The following is a 19,553-nucleotide window of genomic DNA, read 5'->3' on the forward strand; positions in this document are numbered from 1 at the left end:
TGAGAGATGGAGATAGATAGATAGAGTATGTGAGAGATGGAGATAGATAGATAGATAGAGAGAGAGACAGAGTACACAAGGGATGAAGATAGATAGATAGAGAAAGAGACAGAGAGAGACAGAGTACATAAGAGATGGAGATAGATAGAGAGAGAGAGACTGAGTACGTGAGAAATGTAGATAGATAGATAGAGAGAGAGAGTATGTGAGAGATGGAGATATATAGATAGAGAGAAAGAGAGAGAGAGACAGAGTACTTAAGAGATGGAGATAGATAGATAGAGAGAGAGAGACAGAGTACGTGAGAGATGGAGATAGATAGATAGAGAGAGAGAGACAGTACGTGAGAGATGGAGGTAGATAGATAGGGAGAGAGACAGAGTACGTGAGAGATGGAGGTAGATAGATAGATAGAGAGAGAGAGAGAGACAGAGTATGTGAGAAATGGAGATAGATGGAGAGAGAGTATGTGAGAGATGGAGATAGATAGAGATAGAGAGAGATAGTACGTGAGAGATGGAGATAGAGAGAGAGAGAGACAGAGTATGTGAGAGATGTAGATAGATAGAGAGAGAGAGAGACAGAGTACGTGAGAGATGGAGATAGATAGATAGAGGTAGAGATAGAAAGAGAGAGACAGAGTATGTGAGAGATGGAGTTAGATAGATAGATAGAGAGAGAGTACATGAGAGATGGAGATAGATAGAGAGAGAGAGTACATGAGAGATGGAGGTAGATAGAGAGACAGAGTATGTGAGAGATGGAGATAGATAGATAGAGAGAGAGACAGAGTATGTGAGAGATGGAGATAGATAGATAGAGAGAGAGAGACAGAGTATGTGAGAGATATAGATAGATAGAGAGAGAGAGACAGAGTATGTGAGAGATGGAGATAGAAAGACAAAGAGAGACAGAGTATGTGAGAGATGTAGATAGATAGACAGAGAAAGAGACAGAGCATGTGAGAAATGGTGATAGATAGAGAGAGAGAGACAGAGTATGTGAGAGATGGAGATAGATAGAGAGAGAGAGAGACAGAGTACGTAAGAGATGGAGATAGATAGATAGACAGAGAGAGAGAGAGCATGTGAGAAATGGTGATAGTTAGAGAGAGAGAGACAGAGTACGTGAGAGATGGAGGTAGATAGATAGAGAGAGAGACAGAGTATGTGAGAGATGGTGATAGATAGATAGAGAGAGAGAGAGAGACAGAGTATGTGAGAGATGGAGATAGAGAGAGACAGAGTATGTGAGAGATGGAGATAGATAGAGAGAGAGAGAGACAGAGTACGTGAGAGATGAAGGTAGATAGAGAAAGAGACAGAGTATGTGAGAGATGGAGATAGATAGATAGAGAGAGAGTACGTGAGAGATGGACATAGAGAGAGAGAGAGAGACAGAGAGAGACAGAGTACGTGAGAGATGGAGATAGATAGAGAGAGAAAGACTGAGTACGTGAGAGATGGAGATAGAGTGAGAGAGAGACAGAATATGTGAGAGATGGAGATAGATAGATAGATATAGAGAGACAGAGTATGTGAGAGATGGAGATAGATAGAGAGAGAGAGACAGAGTACGTGAGAGGTGGAGATAGATAGAGAGAGAGAGTGAGAGTACGTGACAGATGGAGATAGATAGATAGAGAGAGAGAGACAGAGTACGTGAGAGATGGAGATAGATAAATAGAGATGGAGAGAGAAAGAGAGAGACAGTACGTGAGAGATGGAGATAGATAGAGAGAGAGAGACAGAGTATGTGAGAGATGGAGATAGATAGATAGAGAGAGAGAGAGCGAGCGACAGACAGACAGAGTTCGTGAGAGATGGAGATAGAATGGAGATAGATAGATAGAGAGAGAGGGAGAGAGACAGAGACAGAGAGATTTCCTTTCTAGTGCATGTGTCTGTGTGAGTATGCTTGTGTAAAGGTTTGTGTGAATGTGTATGTGTGTGTGTGTCTCTGTCTGTCTGTCTGTGTCGGTTTGTGTGTATGTTTCTGTGCATCTGCGTGTATTTGTGTGGGTTTGTGCATTTGTGTGTAAATGTGTATATTAGTATGTGTTTGTGTGTGTGTGTTGGTGTGTGTGAGTTTTCGCATGTGGGTCTATGTGTGTGTGTGCGGGAGGTTTCTTTGTGTGTTCACCGAGCCACACAAATTCTCACGCAATCCATCTCAAACACACACACATGTACAGTCCAGGTGTCTCTCTCGCTCTCACACACACACACACACACACACACACACACAAATCCTGTAAGTTTGTGTGTTTGTGTTTGTGTGTCTGTGAATGTGTGCATTTGTGTATGTGTCAGTGTGTATATATTTCTGCTTGTGGGTTTGTGAGTGTGTGTGTGATTGTGTCAATTTGTGCGTATGTCTGGATGCGTGCATGTGTGTGTGGGAGGGGTGTTTTGTGTTTGTGGGTTTGTGTGTAGGGTGGTGTGTGTGTGTGTGTGTTTGTGTGTGTGTGTGGTGGGGGGTGTATATGGTGAGACTGTATGCCTGTCTATATAAGAGCATGTGATTGCCTGTGTGTAACTATCCCTTTGCCACAGTCTGTGCATGTTTGTTCTGCTTGCATATACATTGAGTGGCTTGTACCTCCTTTGTTTAATAAAGTGGCCATTAAGTGTATGTTCATAGTCTTTTATTGCTGTCATTTCAATGTTCGATGTGTTGTGCGTTCAGAGATGCTCCTCTGCACACCACATTTGAGTTACTGTCACCTTGAACCAGTCTGGCCATTCTCCTCGGATCTCTCTCATTAACAGGGTGTTATTGCCCACAGAACTGCCACTCACTGCATGATTTTTTGCACCATTCTCTGTAAACTCTTGAGGCTGTTGTGTGAGAAAATGCAGGAGATCAGCGGTTTCTGAGTCACATCCAGCACCAACAATCACTCCACGGTGAAAGTCACTGAGGTCACAGTTCTTGCCCATTCTGATGATTGGTCTGAACATCTTGACCATGAATACGAGAACTTTATTCCTTGGAATGTAGGTGACTGAGGGGAGATTTGATAGCGGTATACAATATTATGAGGGGTATACAAGCAGGCTGTTTCCACTGAGGCAGGCTGAGATAGAACTAGAGGTCATGGATTAAAGGTGAAAGTTGAAAAGTTGAAGGGGAACATGAGGGGAAACTTCTTCACTCAGAGGGTCGCGACAGTGTGGAAAAAGCTGCCAGCACAAGTGGTGCATGTGAACATTTCAATGTTTAAGAGAAGTTTGGATAGGTACATGGATGGTAGGGGTCTGGAGGACACAGCCCTGCTGCAGTTCGATGGGAGTAGGCAGTTTAAATGGTTTAGCATACTAGATGGGCCAAAGAGCCTGTTCTTGTGTTGTACTTTTCTATCACTCTATGTCGGCATGCTTTTATGCATTGAGTTGTTGCCACATAATTGGTTGATTAGATATTTGCAGTTCCCTAGTACAGTGGCCAAGTACTGTGTGTGTTGGGAGAATTTTTCTGTACAATCCTCCTTCCCTTTCTCCCACGGTCCATTGCTGAGTTGCTCACACCCAGAGTGCAGGCTTCAGACAGTGGATGGGTGGCCACCAGGAGAAGTAAAGGGAGTAGACAGTCAGTGGAGGGTTCCCCTGTGGCCATTTCCCCTCAGTAACAAGTACACCCTGTGGATACCACAGGGGGTGGGGGTAGTGGTGGAGTGTTGGGGAGTAGACAGTCAGTGCAGGGTTCCAGCAGCACTGTGGCTGGCTAAGGTTCAGCAGGAAAGGTCTATGTCAGACAGAGTGATACTGATGGGACACTCGATAGTTAAGGGGATGGACAGGAGATTCTGTGGCCTCAAAGAAAAAGCCAGTGTGGTGTGTTGCCTCCCAGATGCTAGGGGGAGACCTATCTCAGAGCAGCTGCAAAAGACTCTCAAGGAGTGTGAGCAGCCAGAGGCCATGGTTCACGTTGGCATCAATGACACAGGTAGAAAGGGGGACAAGGTCCTGTACGGTGAGTATAGGGAATTGGGGTGAGCCTGAAGAGCACGATCCCGAAGGCACTAATCACTGGATTATTCCCAATACTACGCCCGAGTCAGGGCAGGAATAGGATGATGGTGCAGATGAATGGGTGGCTGAGGAAGTGGTGCGGGGGGGTGGCTGGGTTTCAGATTTCTGGATCATTGGGATCTCTTCTGGGGAAGGTATGACCTGTTACACCTGAACCCGAGGTTTGCTCGAGCTGCGTGGGATACAGGCTAATTTGACAGGGCGATGGGTACCGGAGTGATCGGATGATAGAGCTGAGGAGAGGGCTGTTGGTTTACGGTGGGTAGTGAGACTGTGAGGAAGGACAGGTAGATGACAGGGCAAAATTACAGTCCGTGGGATGAGTTGAAGTGTAACATGGGGGCAAAATCAAAAAGGGTGAAGAATACAGGAAATGGCAGACAAACTGAGCATCAGTCTTCACTGTGGAAGACACTAAGCAGTGTGTCAGAGGTCTGCGTGTCAGGTGCAGAAAGGAGTGCAGTTGCTGAAAGGGTTAAGGGTAGATACGTCACCTGGACCAGATGATCTACATCCCAGTGTTCTGAAAGAGGTAGCTGAAGAGATGAGTAAAGATCACTAAATTCTGCAACAGTTCCTGAGGACTGGAAAATTACAAGTGTCATTCCACTTTTTAAGAAGGAAGGGAGGTAGAAGGAAGGAAATTATCAGCAAGTAGCCTAACTTCAGTGGTTGGGAAGATGCTGGAGTCCATTATTAAGGATGAGGTCTCAGGGTACTCGGAGGCCCATGATAAAATAGACCACAGTCAGCAGGATTTCCACAAATCACTTGGAATTCTCTGAAGAAATAACAAGCAGAATAGACAAAGGAGAGGTAGTGGATTTTCAGGCCTTTAACAAGGTGCTGCACGTGAGGCTGTTGAACAAGTTAAGAGCCCATGGTATTTCAGGAAAGATATTAACAATAATACAGCAGTGGCTGATTGGCAGGAGACAAAGAGTGGGAATAAAGGGAGCCTCTTCTGGTCGGCTGCCGGCCGGTGACTAGCGGTGTTGGGACCACTTCTTTTCGCATTATATGTTAATGGTTTGGAAGACGGAAGTGATGGCTTTGTGACTAAGTTTGCAGAGGATACAAAGGTAGGTGGAGGGGCAGGTAGTTTTAAGGAAGCAGTGAGTCTGCAGAAGGATAGACAGATTGGAAGAATGGGAAAAGAAATGGCTGATGGAATATAGTGTCGGGAAGTGACTGATCATACATTTTGGTAGAAGGAATAAAGGCAAAGACTGTTTTCTAAATGGGGAGAAAATACAACAATTAGATGTGTAAAGGGACTTGTGCACACACACACACACACACACACACGCACAAACAAACATCTAGTGAGCAGCAGTTCTGTGGGTGAAAACAACTTGTTAATGAGAGAGGTCAGAGGAGAATGGCCAGACTGGTTCAAACTGACAGGAAGGTGACAGTATTGAACTGAACTGAATTGAATTGACTTTATTACTTACATCCTTCATGTACATGAGGAGTAAAAATCTTTACGTTACGTCTCCGTTTAAATGTGCAATGTGCAGTTTATGATAATTTATAATAAATATTATCTACAACAGGACAGTCAATATAACATAGACATACATTTGCATCAGCATGAGTTAATCAGTTTGAAGGCCTGGTGGAAGAAGCTATCCTGGAGCCTGTTGATCCTGGCTTTTATGCTGTGGTACCGTTTCCCGGATGGTAGCAGCTGGAACAGTTTGTGGTTGGGGTGACTCTGGTTCCCAATGATCCTTGGGGCCCTTTTTACACACCTGTCTTTGTAAATGTCCTGAATAGTGGGAAGTTCACAACCACAGATGCTCTGGGCTGTCCACACCACTCTCTGCAGAGTCCTGCGATTGAGGGAAGTACAGTCTCCATACCAGGCAGTGATGCAGCCAGTCAGGATGCTCTCAATTGTGCCCTTGTAGAAACTAACCACACATTACAACACACATCAAAGTTGTTGGTGAACGCAACAGGCCGGGCAGCATCTCCAGGAAGAGGTACAGTCGACGTTTCGGGCCGAGGCCCTTCGTCAGGACTAACTGAAGGAAGAGCTAGTAAGAGATTTGAAAGTGGGAGGGGAGGGGGAGATCCAAAATGATAGGAGAAGACAGGAGGGGGAGGGATGGAGCCAAGAGCTGGACAGGTGATTGGCAAAAGGGATATGAGAGGATCACGGGACAGGAGGTCCAGGGAGAAGGAAAAGGGGGAGGGGGGAAAATCCCAGAGGATGGGCAAGGGGTATAGTCAGAGGGACAGAGGGAGAAAAAGCAGGGAGAGAGAAAGAATGTGTGTATATAAATAAATAACAGATGGGGTACGGGGGGAGGTGGGGCATTAACGGAAGTTAGAGAAGTCGATGTTCATGCCATCAGGTTGGAGGCTACCCAGACGGAATATAAGGTGTTGTTCCTCCGACCTGAGTGTGGCTTCATCTTTACAGTAGAGGAGGCTGTGGATAGACATATCAGAATGGGAATGGGAATGGGATGTGGAATTAAAATGTGTGGCCACTGGGAGATCCTGCTTTCTCTGGCGGACAGAGCGTAGGTGTTCAGCGAAACGATCTCCCAGTCTGCATCGGGTCTCACCAATATACAGAAGGCCACATCGGGAGCACCGGACGCAGTATATCACCCCAGCCAACTCACAGGTGAAGTGTTGCCTCACCTGGAAGAACTGTTCGGGGCCCTGAATGGTGGTAAGGGAGGAAGCGTAAGGGCATGTGTAGCACTTGCTCTGCTGACAAGGATAAGTGCCAGGAGGGAGATCAGTGGGGAGGGATGGGGGGGACGAATGGACAAGGGATTCACGTAAGGAGCAATCCCTGCGGAAAGCAGAGAGCAGGAGAGGGAAAGATGTGCTTAGTGGTGGGATCCCGTTGGAGGTGGCGGAAGTTACGGAGGATAATATGTTGGACCCGGAGGCTGGTGGGGTGGTAGGTGGGGACCACGGGAACCCTATTCCTAGTGGGGTGACGGGAGGATGGAGTGAGAGCAGATGTACGTGAAATGGGGGAGATGCATTTGACAGCAGAGTTGATGGTGGAGGAAGGGAAGCCCCTTTCTTTAAAAAAGGAGGACATCTCCCTTGTCCTGGAATAAAAAGCCTTGTCCTGACAGCAGATGCGGTGGAGACGGAGGAATTGCGAGAAGGGAATGGCATTTTTGCAAGAGACAGGGTGAGAAGAGGAATAGTCCAGATAGCTGTGAGAGTCAGTAGGCTTATAGTAGACATCAGTAGATAAGCTGTCTCCAGAGATAGAGACAGAAAGATCTAGAAAGGGGAGGGAGGTGTCGGAAATGGACCAGGTAAACTTGAAGGCAGGGTGAAAGTTGGAGGCAAAGTTAATGAAGTCAATGAGCTCAGCATGCGTGCAGGAAGCAGCGCCAATGCAGTCGTCAATGTAGCGAAAGAAAAGTGGGGGACAGATACCAGAATAGGCACGGAACATAGATTGTTCCACAAAACTAACAAAAAGGCAGGCATAGCTCGGACCCATACGGGTGCCCATAGCGACACCTTTAGTTTGGAGGAAGTGGGAGGAGCCAAAGGAGACATTATTAAGAGTAAGGACTAATTCCGCTAGACAGAGCAGAGTGGTGGTAGAGGGGAACTGATTAGGTCTGGAATCCAAAAAGAAGCGGAGAGCTTTGAGACCTTCCTGATGGGGAATGGAAGTATATAGGGACTGATATGTCTATTAATCTGATATGTCTGATATGTCTATCCACGGCCTCCTCTACTGTAAAAATGAAGCCACACTCAGGTTGGAGGAACAACACCTTATATTCCGTCTGGGTAGCCTCCAACCTGATGGCATGAACATTGACTTCTCTAACTTCCGCTAATGCCCCACCTCCCCCTCGTACCCCATCCGTTATTTATTTATATACACATATTCTTTCTCTCTTTCTCCTTTTTCTCCCTCTGTCCCTCTGACTATACCCCTTGCCTATCCTCTGAGTTTTCCCCCCCTTGCCCTTTTCCTTCTCCCCGAACCTCCTGTCCCATGATCCTCTCGTATCCCTTTTGCCAATCACCTGTCCAGCTCTTGGCTCCATCCCTCCCCCTCCCGTCTTCTCCTATCATTTTGGATCTCCCCCTCCCCCTCCCCCTCCCCCTTTCAATTCTCTTACTGGCTCTTCTTTCAGTTAGTCCTGACGAAGGGTCTCGGCCCGAAACATCGACTGTACCTCTTCCTGGAGATGCTGCCTGGCCTGCTGCGTTCACCAGCAACTTTGATGTGTGTTGCTTGAATTTCCAGCATCTGCAGAATTCCTCGTGCACACATTACGACAGTGGTGTACAGAAGGACAGCTCTGAATGCACAACACAGCGAATGTTGAAGTGGATGGGCTACAGCAGCAGATCGCAGACATACAGTCAGTAGCCTAGCTCCTCTATTAGGTAGCTCCTGTACATCATTGTGCGAGAGTGTCTGTGCACATGTGAGTGTGTGTGTGTACATCTCTGCATGTGCACAGTATGTATGGGACCTCTACCATGTTCGGGACAAGGCAGGGGTCACTGGGGAGAAAGGGTTAACACCAGAAGACTCCTACCTGCTTTCGTCACGATAGTGTCCACGAAGCCACAGGTTGGGGCCACATCGACGGACATGTGCTCTGTGGGTGTCGTCTTGGAGGAGCACTTGTACAGGGTGTTGCTGGGGTCCGGAGACACAGTCAGCAACATGCCACCATAGGTCACATTGTGCCTTTTGTCGTTGGACACCAGCGTTTCACCTTGGTACCACTGAAACTTTTCGAAGCTCATTTTCTTTTCGCAGCGTATCTCCAGGCTGCAGGGGCTGTTCAGGGGGCTGAGTCTCTCAACTGTGAGGATGACCTTTCCAGCAGTACCTGGGGGGTGGGGGAGACGGCAGGAGGTGCTCAGAGTCCAGGCAAACTCCTGACTACAGCATGAAGCAGTTACGGCTAGCTCGGGAGACACTAGGGACAGTTGTGGGAGGGTGTCTGTGACTGTGGGAGGGGATTCAGTGGGTGGGGAGAGTCAGTGATGGGGACAGTGTCCATGGGGAGAGTCAGTGATAGGGAGAGTGTCCGTGGGGAGAATCTGTGATGGGGGAGAGTGTCCATGGGGAGAGTTAGTGATGAGGAGACTGTCTGTGACTGTGGGGGGGGATTCAGAGGGTGGGGAGTGTCAGTGATGGGGACAGTGTCCGTGGGGAGAGTCAGTGATGGGGAGAGTGTCCGTGGGGAGAGTCAGTGATGGGGAGAGTGTCTGTGGGGAGAGTCAGTGATGGGGAGAGTGTCCATGGGGAGAATCTGTGATGGGGGAGAGTGTCCATGGGGAGAGTTAGTGATGAGGAGACTGTCTGTGACTGTGGGGGGGGGATTCAGAGGGTGGGGAGTGTCAGTGATGGGGACAGTGTCCGTGGGGAGAGTCAGTGATGGGGAGAGTGTCCATGGGGAGAGTCAGTGATGGGGAGAGTGTCCGTGGGGAGAGTCAGTGATGGGGAGCGTGTCTGTGGGGAGAGTCGGTGATGGGGAGAGAGTGTGGGGTGAGTCAGTGATGGGGGAGAGTGTCCGTGGGGAGAGTGGGTGATGAGGGGAGTGTCCGTGGGGAGAGTCGGTGTTGGGGAGAGTGTCTGTGTGGTGTGGGAGGGGATTAAGAGGGTGGGGAGAGTGTCCGTGGGGTGTGGATGGGGACTCAGTGGGTGGGGAGAGTCAGTGCTGGGGAGAGTATCTGTGACTGTGGGTGGGGAGAGTTGGTGATGGGGAGAGTGTCCGTGGCGAGAGTCAGTGATGGGGAGAGTGTTCATGGGGAGAGTCGGTGATGGAGGGGGAGTTTCTGTTGGGAGAGTCAGTGATGGGAGGGGAGTTTCTGTGGTGGGAGTCAGTGATGGGGAGACTGTCCGTGGGGTGTGGGAGGGGATTCAGTGGGTGGGGAGAGTCGGTGATGGGGACAATGTCCGTGGGGAGAGTTAGTGTTGGGGAGAGTGTCCGTGGGGGTGGATGGGGTTTCAGTGGGTGGGGAGAGTCGGTGATGGGGGAGAGTCCGTGATGGGGGGGTAGTTTCTGTGGGGAGAGTCAGTGATGGGGAGGAGTTTCTGTGGGGAGAGTCAGTGATGGGGAGAGTGTCCGTGGGGAGAGTAGGTGATGGGGAGAGTGTCCGTGGGGTGTGGATGGGGATTCAGTGGGTGGGGAGAGTCAGTGATGGGGTGAGTGTCCGTGGGGAGAGTCGGTGATGGGGAGAGTGTCTGTGGGGAGAGTCAGTGATGGGGAGAGTGTCCGTGGGGAGAGTAGGTGATGGGGAGAATGTCCCTGGGGTGTGGATGGGGATTCAGTGGGTGGGGAGAGTCGGTGATGGGGTGGAGTGTCCATGGGGAGAGTCGGTGATGGGGAGAGTGTCTGTGGGGAGAGTCAGTGATGGGGAGAGTGTCCGTGGGGAGAGTAGGTGATGGGGAGAATGTCCCTGGGGTGTGGATGGGGATTCAGTGGGTGGGGAGAGTTGGTGATGGGGTGGAGTGTCCATGGGGAGAGTCGGTGATGGGGAGAGTGTCTGTGGGGAGAGTCAGTGATGGGGAGAGTGTCCGTGGGGAGAGTAGGTGATGGGGAGAGTGTTCCTGGGGTGTGGATGGGGATTCAGTGGGTGGGGAGAGTCGGTGATGGGGTGGAGTGTCCGTGGGGAGAGTCGGTGATGGGGTGGAGTTTCTGTGCGGAGCATCAGTGATGGGGGGGAGTTTCTGTGGGGAGAGTCAGTGATGGTGGGGAGTCAGTGATGGGGAGAGCATCTGTGGGGAGAGTCGGTGATGGGAAGTGTGTCCGTGGGGAGAGTCGGTGATGGGTAAAGTGTCCGTGGGGAGAGTCGGTGATGAGGAGAGCGTCCGTGGGGAGAGTCGGTGATGGGGAGTGTGTCTTTGGGGAGAGTCGGTGATGGGGAAAGTGTCCGTGGGGTGTGTGAGGGGATTCAGGGGGTGGGGAGAGTTGGTTTTGGGGAGAGTGTCCGTGAGGAGAGTCGGTGATGGGGAAGGGTGTCCGTGGGGAGAGTCGGTGATGGGGAGAGTGTCCGTGGGGTGTGTGAGGGGATTCAGTGGATGGGGAGAGTCAGTGCTGGGTAGAGTGTCTGTGACTGTGGGTGGGGAGAATCGGTGATGGGGAGAGTGTCTGTGGGGAGAGTTGGTGATGGGGGAGAGTGTCCATGGGGAGAGTCGGTAATGGGGGAGAGTGTCCGTGGGGAGAGTCGGTGATGGGGAAAGTGTCCGTGGGGAGAGTCGGTGATGAGGAGAGCGTCCGTGGGGAGAGTCGGTGATGGGGAGTGTGTCTTTGGGGAGAGTCGGTGATGGGGAAAGTGTCCGTGGGGTGTGTGAGGGGATTCAGGGGGTGGGGAGAGTCGGTGATGGGGTGGAGTGTCCGTGGGGAGAGTCGGTGATGGGGTGGAGTTTCTGTGGGGAGCATCAGTGATGGGGGGGAGTTTCTGTGGGGAGAGTGAGTGACGGGGGGGAGTCAGTGATGGGGAGCATGTTCGTGGGGAGAGTCAGTGTTGGGGGGAGTGTCCGTGGGGTGTGTGAGGGGATTCAGGGGGTGGGGAGAGTCAGTGATGGGGAGAGCGTCTGTGGGGAGAGTCGGTGATGGGGAGTGTGTCTTTGGGGAGAGTCGGTGATGGGGAAAGTGTCCGTGGGGTGTGTGAGGGGATTCAGGGGGTGGGGAGAGTTGGTTTTGGGGAGAGTGTCCGTGAGGAGAGTCGGTGATGGGGAAGGGTGTCCGTGGGGAGAGTCGGTGATGGGGAGAGTGTCCGTGGGGTGTGTGAGGGGATTCAGTGGATGGGGAGAGTCAGTGCTGGGTAGAGTGTCTGTGACTGTGGGTGGGGAGAATCGGTGATGGGGAGAGTGTCTGTGGGGAGAGTTGGTGATGGGGGAGAGTGTCCATGGGGAGAGTCGGTAATGGGGGAGAGTGTCCGTGGGGAGAGTCGGTGATGGGGAAAGTGTCCGTGGGGAGAGTCGGTGATGAGGAGAGCGTCCCTGGGGTGTGGATGGGGATTCAGTGGGTGGGAAGAGTCGGTGATGGGGTGGAGTGTCCGTGGGGAGACTCGGTGATGGGGTGGAGTTTCTGTGGGGAGCATCAGTGATGGGGGGGAGTTTCTGTGGGGAGAGTGAGTGATGGGGGGGGAGTCAGTGATGGGGAGAGTGTTTGTGGGGAGAGTCAGTGTTGGGGGGAGTGTCCGTGGGGTGTGTGAGGGATTCAGGGGGTGGGGAGAGTCAGTGATGGGGAGAGCGTCTGTGGGGAGAGTCGGTGATGGGGAGTGTGTCTGTGGGGAGAGTCGGTGATGGAGAGAGTGTCCGTGGGGAGAGTCAGTGATGGGGAAAGTGTCCGTGGGGAGAGTCGGTGATGAGGAGAGCGTCCGTGGGGAGAGTCGGTGATGGGGAGTGTGTCTTTGGGGAGAGTCGGTGATGGGGAAAGTGTCCGTGGGGTGTGTGAGGGGATTCAGGGGGTGGGGAGAGTAAGTGATGGGGAGAGTGTCCGTGGGGAGAGTCAGTGATGGGGAGAGTGTCCGTGGGGTGTGGGAGGGGATTCAGTGGGTGGGGAGAGTTGGGTTTGGGGAGAGTGTCCGTGGGGAGAGTCGGTGATGGGGAAGGGTGTCCGTGGGGAGAGTCGGTGATGGGGAGAGTGTCCGTGGGGTGTGTGAGGGGATTCAGTGGGTGGGCAGAGTCAGTGCTGGGTAGAGTGTCTGTGACTGTGGGTGGGGAGAGTCGGTGATGGGGAGAGTGTCCGTGGGGTGTGGATGGGGATTCAGTGGGTGGGGAGAGTCGGTGATGGGGACAATATCTGTGGGGAGAGTCGGTGATGGGGAAGAGTGTCCATGGGGAGAGTCGGTACTGGGGAGAGTGTCCATGGGGAGAGTCGGTGATGGGGAGAGTGTCCGTCGGGAGAGTCAGTGTTGGAGAGAGTGTCCGTGTGGTGTGTGAGGGGATTCAGTGGGTGGGGAGTGTCGGTGATGGGGGAGAGTGTCTGTGAATGTGGGAGGGTATTCAGTGGGTGGGGAGAGTCGGTGATGGGGAGAGTGTCTGTGGGGAGAGTCAGTGATGGGGAGAGTGTCCCTGGGGTGTGGATGGGGATTCAGTGGGTGGGGAGAGTCGGTGATGGGGTGGAGTGTCCGTGGGGAGAGTCGGTGATGGGGTGGAGTTTCTGTGGGGAGCATCAGTGATGGGGGGGGAGTTTCTGTGGGGAGAGTGAGTGATGGGGGGGAGTCAGTGATGGGGAGCGTGTTCGTGGGGAGAGTCAGTGTTGGGGGGAGTGTCCGTGGGGTGTGTGAGGGGATTCAGGGGGTGGGGAGAGTCAGTGATGGGGAGAGCGTCTGTGGGGAGAGTCGGTGATGGGGAGTGTGTCTTTGGGGAGAGTCGGTGATGGGGAAAGTGTCCGTGGGGTGTGTGAGGGGATTCAGGGGGTGGGGAGAGTTGGTTTTGGGGAGAGTGTCCGTGAGGAGAGTCGGTGATGGGGAAGGGTGTCCGTGGGGAGAGTCGGTGATGGGGAGAGTGTCCGTGGGGTGTGTGAGGGGATTCAGTGGATGGGGAGAGTCAGTGCTGGGTAGAGTGTCTGTGACTGTGGGTGGGGAGAATCGGTGATGGGGAGAGTGTCTGTGGGGAGAGTTGGTGATGGGGGAGAGTGTCCATGGGGAGAGTCGGTAATGGGGGAAAGTGTCCGTGGGGAGAGTCGGTGATGGGGAAAGTGTCCGTGGGGAGAGTCGGTGATGAGGAGAGCGTCCGTGGGGAGAGTCGGTGATGGGGAGTGTGTCTTTGGGGAGAGTCGGTGATGGGGAAAGTGTCCGTGGGGTGTGTGAGGGGATTCAGTGGATGGGGAGAGTCAGTGCTGGGTAGAGTGTCTGTGACTGTGGGTAGGGAGAATCGGTGATGGGGAGAGTGTCTGTGGGGAGAGTTGGTGATGGGGGAGAGTGTCCATGGGGAGAGTCGGTAATGGGGGAGGGTGTCCGTGGGGAGAGTCGGTGATGGGGAGAGTGTCCGTGGGGAGAGTCAGTGTTGGGGAGAGTGTCCGTGGGGTGTGTGAGGGGATTCAGTGGGTGGGCAGAGTCAGTGCTGGGTAGAGTGTCTGTGACTGTGAGTGGGGAGAGTCGGTGATGGGGAGAGTGTCCGTGGGGTGTGGATGGGGATTCAGTGGGTGGGGAGAGTCGGTGATGGGGACAATATCTGTGGGGAGAGTCGGTGATGGGGAAGAGTGTCCATGGGGAGAGTCGGTACTGGGGAGAGTGTCCATGGGGAGAGTCGGTGATGGGGAGAGTGTCCGTCGGGAGAGTCGGTGTTGGAGAGAGTGTCCGTGGGGTGTGTGAGGGGATTCAGTGGGTGGGGAGTGTCGGTGATGGGGGAGAGTGTCTGTGAATGTGGGAGGGGATTCAGTGGGTGGGGAGAGTGTCTGTGGGGAGAGTCAATGATGGGGAGAGTGTCCGTGGGGAGAGTAGGTGATGGGGAGAGTGTCCCTGGGGTGTGGATGGGGATTCAGTGGGTGGGAAGAGTCGGTGATGGGGTGGAGTGTCCGTGGGGAGACTCGGTGATGGGGTGGAGTTTCTGTGGGGAGCATCAGTGATGGGGGGGAGTTTCTGTGGGGAGAGTGAGTGATGGGGGGGGAGTCAGTGATGGGGAGAGTGTTCGTGGGGAGAGTCAGTGTTGGGGGGAGTGTCCGTGGGGTGTGTGAGGGATTCAGGGGGTGGGGAGAGTCAGTGATGGGGAGAGCGTCTGTGGGGAGAGTCGGTGATGGGGAGTGTGTCTGTGGGGAGAGTCGGTGATGGAGAGAGTGTCCGTGGGGAGAGTCAGTGATGGGGAAAGTGTCCGTGGGGAGAGTCGGTGATGAGGAGAGCGTCCGTGGGGAGAGTCGGTGATGGGGAGTGTGTCTTTGGGGAGAGTCGGTGATGGGGAAAGTGTCCGTGGGGTGTGTGAGGGGATTCAGGGGGTGGGGAGAGTAAGTGATGGGGAGAGTGTCCGTGGGGAGAGTCAGTGATGGGGAGAGTGTCCGTGGGGTGTGGGAGGGGATTCAGTGGGTGGGGAGAGTTGGTTTTGGGGAGAGTGTCCGTGGGGAGAGTCGGTGATGGGGAAGGGTGTCCGTGGGGAGAGTCGGTGATGGGGAGAGTGTCCGTGGGGTGTGTGAGGGGATTCAGTGGGTGGGCAGAGTCAGTGCTGGGTAGAGTGTCTGTGACTGTGGGTGGGGAGAGTCGGTGATGGGGAGAGTGTCCGTGGGGTGTGGATGGAGATTCAGTGGGTGGGGAGAGTCGGTGATGGGGACAATATCTGTGGGGAGAGTCGGTGATGGGGAAGAGTGTCCATGGGGAGAGTCGGTACTGGGGAGAGTGTCCATGGGGAGAGTCGGTGATGGGGAGAGTGTCCGTCGGGAGAGTCAGTGTTGGAGAGAGTGTCCGTGTGGTGTGTGAGGGGATTCAGTGGGTGGGGAGTGTCGGTGATGGGGGAGAGTGTCTGTGAATGTGGGAGGGTATTCAGTGGGTGGGGAGAGTCGGTGATGGGGAGAGTGTCTGTGGGGAGAGTCAGTGATGGGGAGAGTGTCCCTGGGGTGTGGATGGGGATTCAGTGGGTGGGGAGAGTCGGTGATGGGGTGGAGTGTCCGTGGGGAGAGTAGGTGATGGGGTGGAGTTTCTGTGGGGAGCATCAGTGATGGGGGGGGAGTTTCTGTGGGGAGAGTGAGTGATGGGGGGGAGTCAGTGATGGGGAGCGTGTTCGTGGGGAGAGTCAGTGTTGGGGGGAGTGTCCGTGGGGTGTGTGAGGGGATTCAGGGGGTGGGGAGAGTCAGTGATGGGGAGAGCGTCTGTGGGGAGAGTCGGTGATGGGGAGTGTGTCTTTGGGGAGAGTCGGTGATGGGGAAAGTGTCCGTGGGGTGTGTGAGGGGATTCAGGGGGTGGGGAGAGTTGGTTTTGGGGAGAGTGTCCGTGAGGAGAGTCGGTGATGGGGAAGGGTGTCCGTGGGGAGAGTCGGTGATGGGGAGAGTGTCCGTGGGGTGTGTGAGGGGATTCAGTGGATGGGGAGAGTCAGTGCTGGGTAGAGTGTCTGTGACTGTGGGTGGGGAGAATCGGTGATGGGGAGAGTGTCTGTGGGGAGAGTTGGTGATGGGGGAGAGTGTCCATGGGGAGAGTCGGTAATGGGGGAGAGTGTCCGTGGGGAGAGTCGGTGATGGGGAAAGTGTCCGTGGGGAGAATCGGTGATGAGGAGAGCGTCCGTGGGGAGAGTCGGTGATGGGGAGTGTGTCTTTGGGGAGAGTCGGTGATGGGGAAAGTGTCCGTGGGGTGTGTGAGGGGATTCAGGGGGTGGGGAGAGTAAGTGATGGGGAGAGTGTCCGTGGGGAGAGTCAGTGATGGGGAGAGTGTCCGTGGGGTGTGGGAGGGGATTCAGTGGGTGGGGAGAGTTGGTTTTGGGGAGAGTGTCCGTGGGGAGAGTCGGTGATGGGGAAGGGTGTCCGTGGGGAGAGTCGGTGATGGGGAGAGTGTCCGTGGGGTGTGTGAGGGGATTCAGTGGATGGGGAGAGTCAGTGCTGGGTAGAGTGTCTGTGACTGTGGGTAGGGAGAATCGGTGATGGGGAGAGTGTCTGTGGGGAGAGTTGGTGATGGGGGAGAGTGTCCATGGGGAGAGTCGGTAATGGGGGAGGGTGTCCGTGGGGAGAGTCGGTGATGGGGAGAGTGTCCGTGGGGAGAGTCAGTGTTGGGGAGAGTGTCCGTGGGGTGTGTGAGGGGATTCAGTGGGTGGGCAGAGTCAGTGCTGGGTAGAGTGTCTGTGACTGTGAGTGGGGAGAGTCGGTGATGGGGAGAGTGTCCGTGGGGTGTGGATGGGGATTCAGTGGGTGGGGAGAGTCGGTGATGGGGACAATATCTGTGGGGAGAGTCGGTGATGGGGAAGAGTGTCCATGGGGAGAGTCGGTACTGGGGAGAGTGTCCATGGGGAGAGTCTGTGATGGGGAGAGTGTCCGTCGGGAGAGTTGGTGTTGGAGAGAGTGTCCGTGGGGTGTGTGAGGGGATTCAGGGGGTGGGGAGAGTAAGTGATGGGGAGAGTGTCCGTGGGGAGAGTCAGTGATGGGGAGAGTGTCCGTGGGGTGTGGGAGGGGATTCAGTGGGTGGGGAGAGTTGGTTTTGGGGAGAGTGTCCGTGGGGAGAGTCGGTGATGGGGAAGGGTGTCCGTGGGGAGAGTCGGTGATGGGGAGAGTGTCCGTGGGGTGTGTGAGGGGATTCAGTGGAGGGGAGAGTCAGTGCTGGGTAGAGTGTCTGTGACTGTGGGTAGGGAGAATCGGTGATGGGGAGAGTGTCTGTGGGGAGAGTTGGTGATGGGGAGGAGTGTCCATGGGGAGAGTCGGTAATGGGGGAGGGTGTCCGTGGGGAGAGTCGGTGATGGGGAGAGTGTCCGTGGGGAGAGTCAGTGTTGGGGAGAGTGTCCGTGTGGTGGTGTGAGGGGATTCAGTGGGTGGGCAGAGTCAGTGCTGGGTAGAGTGTCTGTGACTGTGGGTGGGGAGAGTCGGTGATGCGGAGAGTGTCCGTGGGGTGTGGATGGGGATTCAGTGGGTGGGGAGAGTCGGTGATGGGGACAATATCTGTGGGGAGAGTCGGTGATGGGGAAGAGTGTCCATGGGGAGAGTCGCTACTGGGGAGAGTCGGTGATGGGGAGAGTGTCCATCGGGAGAATCAGTGTTGGAGAGAGTGTCCGTGGGGTGTGTGAGGGGATTCAGTGGGTGGGGAGTGTCAGTGATGGGGGAGAGTGTCTGTGAATGTGGGAGGGGATTCAGTGGGTGGGGAGAGTGTCTGTGGGGAGAGTCAATGATGGGGAGAGTGTCCGTGGGGAGAGTAGGTGATGGGGAGAGTGTCCCTGGGGTGTGGATGGGGATTCAGTGGGTGGGAAGAGTCGGTGATGGGGTGGAGTGTCCGTGGGGAGAGTCGGTGATGGGGTGGAGTTTCTGTGGGGAGCATCAGTGATGGGGGGGAGTTTCTGTGGGGAGAGTGAGTGATGGGGGGGAGTCAGTGATGGGGAGAGTGTTCGTGGGGAGAGTCAGTGTTGGGGGGAGTGTCCGTGGGGTGTGTGAGGGATTCAGGGGGTGGGGAGAGTCAGTGATGGGGAGAGCGTCTGTGGGGAGAGTCGGTGATGGGGAGTGTGTCTGTGGGGAGAGTCGGTGATGGAGAGAGTGTCCGTGGGGAGAGTCGGTGATGGGGAAAGTGTCCGTGGGGAGAGTCGGTGATGAGGAGAGCGTCCGTGGGGAGAGTCGGTGATGGGGAGAGTGTCCGTCGGGAGAGTCGGTGTTGGAGAGAGTGTCCGTGGGGTGTGTGAGGGGATTCAGTGGGTGGGGAGTGTCGGTGATGGGGGAGAGTGTCTGTGAATGTGGGAGGGGATTCAGTGGGTGGGGAGAGTGTCTGTGGGGAGAGTCAATGATGGGGAGAGTAGGTGATGGGGAGAGTGTCCCTGGGGTGTGGATGGGGATTCAGTGGGTGGGGAGAGTCGGTGATGGGGTGGAGTGTCCGTGGGGAGAGTCGGTGATGGGGTGGAGTTTCTGTGGGGAGCATCAGTGATGGGGGGGAGTTTCTGTGGGGAGAGTGAGTGATGGGGGGGAGTCAGTGATGGGGAGAGTGTTCGTGGGGAGAGTCAGTGTTGGGGGGAGTGTCCGTGGGGTGTGTGAGGGATTCAGGGGGTGGGGAGAGTCAGTGATGGGGAGAGCGTCTGTGGGGAGAGTCGGTGATGGGGAGTGTGTCTGTGGGGAGTGTCGGTGATGGGGAGAGTGTCCGTGGGGAGAGTCAGAGTTGGGGAGAGTGTCCGTGTGGTGTGTGAGGGGATTCAGTGGGTGGGCAGAGTCAGTGCTGGGTAGAGTGTCTGTGACTGTGGGTGGGGAGAGTCGGTGATGGGGAGAGTGTCCGTGGGGTGTGGATGGGGATTCAGTGGGTGGGGAGAGTCGGTGATGGGGACAATATCTGTGGGGAGAGTCGGTGATGGGGAAGAGTGTCCATGGGGAGAGTCGGTACTGGGGAGAGTGTCCATGGGGAGAGTCGGTGATGGGGAGAGTGTCCGTCGGGAGAGTCAGTGTTGGAGAGAGTGTCCGTGTGGTGTGTGAGGGGATTCAGTGGGTGGGGAGTGTCGGTGATGGGGGAGAGTGTCTGTGAATGTGGGAGGGTATTCAGTGGGTGGGGAGAGTCGGTGATGGGGAGAGTGTCTGTGGGGAGAGTCAGTGATGGGGAGAGTGTCCCTGGGGTGTGGATGGGGATTCAGTGGGTGGGGAGAGTCGGTGATGGGGTGGAGTGTCCGTGGGGAGAGTCGGTGATGGGGTGGAGTTTCTGTGGGGAGCATCAGTGATGGGGGGGAGTTTCTGTGGGGAGAGTGAGTGATGGGGGGGAGTCAGTGATGGGGAGCGTGTTCGTGGGGAGAGTCAGTGTTGGGGGGAGTGTCCGTGGGGTGTGTGAGGGGATTCAGGGGGTGGGGAGAGTCAGTGATGGGGAGAGCGTCTGTGGGGAGAGTCGGTGATGGGGAGTGTGTCTGTGGGGAGAGTCGGTGATGGAGAGAGTGTCCGTGGGGAGAGTCGGTGA

The 19,553-nt window shown here is 54.5% G+C and overlaps 1 protein-coding gene across 1 annotated transcript in view; it reads right to left on the reverse strand.

Annotated features, from left to right (window-relative positions):
• Positions 1–19,553, reverse strand: part of LOC140193348 (uncharacterized) — a 74,150-nt gene that overhangs the window by 29,744 nt on the left and 24,853 nt on the right. Inside the window, exon 2 of the mRNA XM_072250675.1 lies at positions 8,591–8,890. Coding sequence (XP_072106776.1) covers positions 8,591–8,890 — 300 coding nt within the window. The remainder of the gene's footprint in view (positions 1–8,590; positions 8,891–19,553) is intronic.

The sequence above is a fragment of the Mobula birostris genome, unplaced genomic scaffold (assembly GCF_030028105.1).
Source record: "Mobula birostris isolate sMobBir1 unplaced genomic scaffold, sMobBir1.hap1 scaffold_517, whole genome shotgun sequence".
NCBI classification, from domain to species: domain Eukaryota; kingdom Metazoa; phylum Chordata; class Chondrichthyes; order Myliobatiformes; family Myliobatidae; genus Mobula; species Mobula birostris.